At 47.5% G+C, this 6,069-nt stretch overlaps 1 protein-coding gene across 1 annotated transcript in view; it reads left to right on the top strand.

Moving 5' to 3' along the window:
• Positions 1-4,571, top strand: part of BTBD16 (BTB (POZ) domain containing 16) — a 5,463-nt gene extending 892 nt beyond the window's left edge. The window contains exons 2-4 of the mRNA XM_008571108.1: positions 923-1,021; positions 2,374-2,562; positions 4,427-4,571. Of these exons, the coding sequence (XP_008569330.1) occupies positions 923-1,021; positions 2,374-2,562; positions 4,427-4,495 (357 nt within the window). The 3' untranslated portion in view covers positions 4,496-4,571. The remainder of the gene's footprint in view (positions 1-922; positions 1,022-2,373; positions 2,563-4,426) is intronic.
• Positions 4,572-6,069: the final 1,498 nt, after the last annotated feature.

Consider the following 6,069-nt stretch of genomic DNA (forward strand, 5'->3'; position numbering starts at 1 on the left):
GGGGGGGGTGAAGGAGTTTCCCTGGGATGCAGGACTCTCAGTTCTAAAGCCAGGAAAGGCCTGGGCAAACTGGGATGAGTTGGTCACCCTATTTCCCACAAACATCAACAGCTCCCAGCTGGCTCAATAAGAGACTCCACTCCAAGCCCATGCAAGGGTAGACTCATTCTTGGCAGCTATTTGGATGGATTCCAGAATCAGACTGCAGTGAGTCAAGGAGCTCAACTTCAAGGCATCTTGGTGCTCAGTCACCAGGGCAGGGTCTGTGCTTACTGGGTGTGCTTTGTCTGGGGTTCCCTGTGACAGGCACAATTCTCCAAGAAATTGCTACTCTCCTTCCACTTCTTTAAAGGCACCCCAGTAATGATCTCAAAAGAATTTGGGATCCTGAATCTATCATCAGCGTCCCCTCTGAGTCAGGCCTGAATGGGCTGGTCCTGCCCCTTGGTTGCAGAGACCTGCCTACATGGGCAGACTGCAGATTGCAAGGGCCAGGACTTCTTACAAGTACCATGAGGATGGAGTGTCTCTTAGGCCTTGAATTGGAACAAACTGTTTTGTTTCAAAGACGTGCAGACCACAGGTCAGCTAAGGATGAACAAGTTCTTCTCCTCACTAAGTAACATGCAGAGTAACTAATATTGTCGCTACTCAGTAACTACTACTAACTCTGCTACTAACATCTACTAACTGTCCTAACTGTTAGTTACTACTGTTACTACCCTAAAGATTTGTAGAGTCGCTGCAATTTGGCTTTTCCTATCGTTCCTAGGCGAAAATTGCGATGGTATCATCGCTTTCAAATCAGGCCCCCAAATGAACCGCTTTTGGAGTTGCTATGATTTGTCTCACTATGTCCTCTTGACCTTGAGCACTAAAGTTTTTTCCCTCTTCACTTTGTTGTTTCTCTTTCCCAATTTAGGAATATACAACTTACTCAAAAGTGATTGCTATATATGGATTCTTCTTTGAGATAAAGGGAATCAGACATGATACTACCTCTTACAGTTTTTATATGCAGGTAAGAAAGACAGCCCAGGAAAGAAAGACAGTCTTTTAGATGCAGAGTCAATTCAAGATGAATTAATAATAATTTATTAATCATTAATTAATAATTAATATGAGCTTATCGTAAGTGCTAATCATGCTCATATACATGACCTCATTTGATTTTTACAACAACCCTGGGAGGTAGGTACTGTTAGCCCATTTAGCAGATGAGGATCTCAAAACTGAGTGTCTCTGTGTTCATATGGCCTCTGTTGGTAAAGCCGGAGTTAAGTTCCAGTCTTCTCTCTCCACATTTGGGCTCAGTTCCTCTTCAGTTCATACATGGTGGGTGACACTTACACATGGTCATTCTTCCATGGAGGTAACAGGTAGTGACCACAAGTGGGAGAGGAGATGGTCTTGTTCAGAGCAGAAAAGCAGCGCTGTGGGCAGGACACCAGAGAAGTCAGGAGGGTGGGTGACTTCACCTCAATGCTCCTGCTGGGCTTTTGGGAGAGGCAGGAGAATGCGGTGTCAAGAGTGCCTGGCGAGCTGCACGACCTAGCAAGTCCCAGCACCTCCCTCTGCCCAGTTTCCTCATCCCTGAGATGGAGAAGTTAACAGGACCTACCTCACTGGGTTGTTGTGAGGGTTGTGCAAAGGGACAGGGCCTGACACAGGAAGGTCTATAGGTGCTAGAAATGGCGATGGTGATGACAGTGACCACTGTGGTGAAGGACTGCTGTGTACACTCAGGATTTGCCTGTAAGTCTCTCTTCTAAACTGCAAGCTGCTTGAGAAGCCAAATCACATGAATCCCTTTATGACCACTGCCAATCACAGCCCCTGGAACACATGGGCGCTTTGGGTGAGTGACTGAATGAAGGATTGGATAAATGAATGAACGCACGAATGAAGAAGCCTGAGTATGAGTCCCAGCTTTGTCACTTCCTCATCACGTGCCCTGAGCAAGTCACCACTCTTCCTTGGGCCTCAGTTTGTGGTCTCCAGTGACTCGGGCCTCTCACTACCCATGGATTTTACTGGATGGAAGAGATGAATGATGTAACACCACCAGTCAAAACACCCACATGAATACCATGTTGGTTTTTAAATTCTAGCAAAGTGATAATGAAGCTTGGCTTGATTGCGTTTTTTGGGGGTTGGTCAAACCCCAGTCCATTGCCAGTGGTTTGAGTGTGGTGAGGGCTCAAATGCTGGCTGACTCAGCAGCCTCGGCTCTCAGGAAATGGTGCCATTTGGGACATGCCTCTGGCTGTCTGCACACTTATGCAGGAGTGTCTATATGCCAGGACCTGGGTTTTGCTAACTCTGGATCACCCCGGTTGCAGTTCCACCTGAGATGCGTCACTTTCTTTGCAGAGAGTAAGGCACACAGACCTAGAATCCCCCTCTGAGGTCTGCGAGGGCAGCCCTGTTAGCCTGAGAGCGGAACGCTTAGTGAAGTACGAGATCAGAGCCCAGACCCTGGTCGACGGCAAGTGGCAGGAGTTCACGACACACCAGATCATGCAGAAGTTTGGGTTTGTCAAGCAGTTCTGCAAAAGCCGCGTGAGTGTTTGTCTTTGTCCTTGTCTTTTCTTTGATTTCCTTTTGTTCTTTGGTTGATGAACCCAAGTCTGGCCCCCTGCCCCATACAAAAACCTTGGCTTGGTTCACCAAAATCTGTTACCCCAGAGCATTGACTCTTGGCTGAGGCTCACCAAAATCTTGTTAACAAACCCAAGTCTTACTGCCTGCCCCAAACAAAAAAAACCCAAATGGTGGTGAAAATGGAAGTCAGCTTTTATTCAGGAACACGGGTGATCTGAGGAGAGATGTTAGGCAAACCCATCTCTCCAGTAAACCTGGAGGAAAATGGCCAGACAAAAGCCATCTCAGAGACTCACATTTACTGAAGGGTTTTTTTAAGAGGGGGTTGAGGGAATGGAACGTGGGAAATGAAAAGCAGGAGGGAGGGGCACGTGCAAGGAGCCAGGTGCAGATTCTTACCAAGTGTCCCTCTGGCTTTTGTTCTTGTCCTTAACGTTATCTTAGGGTCCTGCGGGATTCTGATTTGCTTCAGGGTGGAATCAGCACAGCCTAATTGATGTCTTCCTTGGTGTCTCAAGGTCTGGATAGTACATGTCTCATGGCAAGTCTGCAGCTGCAGGCTGACTGGAAAACAACTTTACATTTATGTAAATAATGTTGTCTTGCCCAGTAAGCAAGTTTTGAAATATGAAATCACCATGAGAAAAGAGGGTACTCAGAGAAATGCATGCCAAGAAAAACACTGTCTTTAAGTATTCCTGCAGCCCATGTGGTTTTAGGTCCTAACATGGCTTCAGTCCTGCTCACTCCAGCACTTTCTCCTCCCACCCCAACTCCACTCTTCTTTGGGAATTCCTGGCTTTAAATCTCCAGTGATCCACAGAAGCTTGCACAGTTTCTTAAGGCTCATCACAGCTCCATGAATGAGAAACCTTCTAGAATGAAAAGCATGGGAAACTGATAATGATAATCCAAATCAGACTGCTGGATTTGGGTCACACCAGATCCATTTTATAAATGTCAAATAGTGTGTGTGTGTTTATATATATATATGTGTGTATATATATGTGTGTGTGTGTATATATATATATTGAAGGTAGGAGAGGCTCAGTGGAGTGTATTTGCTGCCACCATCTCACTGGTGCTTGTGCATAACCTGCCACTTCTCCTGAAATCCATGGCCCGGGCCACCTGCCTCACTGGCCCATTCAGGAGGACTGAGCCCAACTACCCCAGTGGGCGATGCCAGCATCCAGGTGATTCAGTACCTGGACTGGCTTCTGACAGCCCCACCCACAAATTGCCAGGGAGCCTAGAAGGAACACTTTGAGCTGTGAATTGAAGGAGGTCTGGGGCCCCCCTTGCTTCCCTGCCAGGAATGGGACTTCGCCATGAACCAGTGAGTAACTCTTGATCCTGGCTGCACAACAGAATCACATGGCACTTTAAAACTCCCCAGGCCAGAACACCACCCAGATCACGGGGCCAGATACTCCACAAGTGGGGCCTGGGTATCAGTATTTTTAAAAGCTTCCCAGATTGTTTTTTATGATTTTGGAAATGAGAATAGCAAAGGAACGTGAAGGAGATTTCTGAGGAGCTGGAAATGTCCTTTATCTTGACCGGGGTGATGGTTACACAGGAGGGCTTACTTTGGGAAAATTCATCAGGCTGTACTCTTGAGATTTGTGCATTGATTGTATTTAGGTCATAATAACATTTTTAAAGTTTGTTTTAAAACCCTCCCTAGGTGATTCTGACGTGCAGCCAGAGTTGAGAACCGCAAGCTTACGCAATTGTTAAGCTTTCCTTATCTCCCTTCTGGAGGTCGATTGTATTTATCCTAAAAATTCCATTTGCTTTGTTTTGTTTCATATTTTAGGCCTTGAAAATCCAAACTGTGGGCCTCCCAATCTATGCAAGTTTTGCATTCATCTTCCCAGTATCATGACAGTTTCCAGAAGAATCTATGGGATTTCCCCACCACCAGTCTGCGTAAAAGAGAATAAAATGACATTAAAAGGGAATACTGATGGATTCAGCTGACTTTCCTAGTTAGTAATGGTCTCGAGAACTTTTGCTCCTATTTGTATCATTTGAGGATAGAAAATGCTAGAGCCATGAGTACATTTGCCGTCATTGACCCCAAAGCACCCCGAGACCAGCCCTAACTTTTTGCACTGTCCCTCTCGGGGCCATGGGAACACCCCCAGGACCAGCAGATGCCAGCTGGGAGCATTAAATCCTTCCCTTCGGGTGCAGCTCTGCCTCTAACCAGAACAACATACCTGACAATTGTCCCTGGCAGTTCCAGCTCAGACAGAACAAGAGGTAGGAAGGGAAGGAAGCAACTATAAGGTACAGAGTGACTTTATTACCCTGCCTTTTTAAATATAACTCTGTGGTTTGGAAAAAGAGAGGTAGGGAGCTTTTCTTCCCACTTTTTGTATTAGTTTTCTATTGCAGTGTAACAAAGTACCACACATTTAGTGACCTAAAACAACACATATTTATTATTTCACAGCTTTCATGGTTGAGGAATCCAGGCACAGCGTTACTGGGTCCTCCGCTCAGGGTCTCACAAGACTACAATTGAGTGACAGCCAGCTGTGTTCTCATCTGGAAACACGACTGAGGAGAATACATGTCCAAGCCCACTCAGGTTGTTGGCAGATGCGTTCTCTCCCAGCTGCATGACTGAGGGCCTCAGCTGCTACTGGCTGTTGGGAGAAGCCACCCAGGTCCTAGCGGTCCCCTGCAGTTCTGGGCCACGTGGCTCTATCTACAGACATTTCAAAATACGGCTGTTTGCTTGTTCAAGGCCAGCAGAGAATCATGCTAGTCTGCTAAAACAGCTCTTATACAACTTAACATATCATGGTAGTGACATCTCATCACCTCTGCCCGACTCTCTGGGCTGGAAGTAAGTCACATGTTGTGCTCACACACAAGGGAGAGGATTATGCAATGGGTCACCTTAGGGTGTGTCCACCAGAGCGTGTTACCCATTGTCTTTGGAAAGGTGATGTAGAGGTAACCCTGCTGTGCAGACAATGAGGTGGGTAAGTTTAGTCTAACCTCAGGGTTGAACACAGGCTGGGGGATCTGCCTTCCCAGCAGAAGAAGCTGCTGTCCTGTGCAGGGTGACCTGGGAGAAAGAAAGGCAGGGGGAAGGTGTAAAGGTGGCCTACTAGAAGAACGGGGCAGAGAAACTGGGCATTGGGAACCTGTTGGCAGGTTCATCTCGCCCTCCTGCCAGCCCTATTGCCCAGGCTCTGTCCAGCTTGCTTCTGGCCAGGTCCAGTCAATGGGAAGCAGCAAGGGGAGCCTGGAAGACAGAGAATGAGAGAGGCCAGGTCATGCCCCATCTCTGGGCGTGGAGGGCATTTTCCAGCAGTGGCTCCAGCTTGCTTCAGCCCTTCCTCTGCCACCCCAGCTCACACCGGCAGAGGCCGCCACAGTGCCAGTGTCCCTCCAAGGGCCTGCTACCACCACCTCATCCCTGTGTCCCTCCAGCCCTCAGGG

This window comes from Galeopterus variegatus, unplaced genomic scaffold (assembly GCF_000696425.1).
Source record: "Galeopterus variegatus unplaced genomic scaffold, G_variegatus-3.0.2 Scaffold661, whole genome shotgun sequence".
Lineage (NCBI taxonomy): Eukaryota > Metazoa > Chordata > Mammalia > Dermoptera > Cynocephalidae > Galeopterus > Galeopterus variegatus.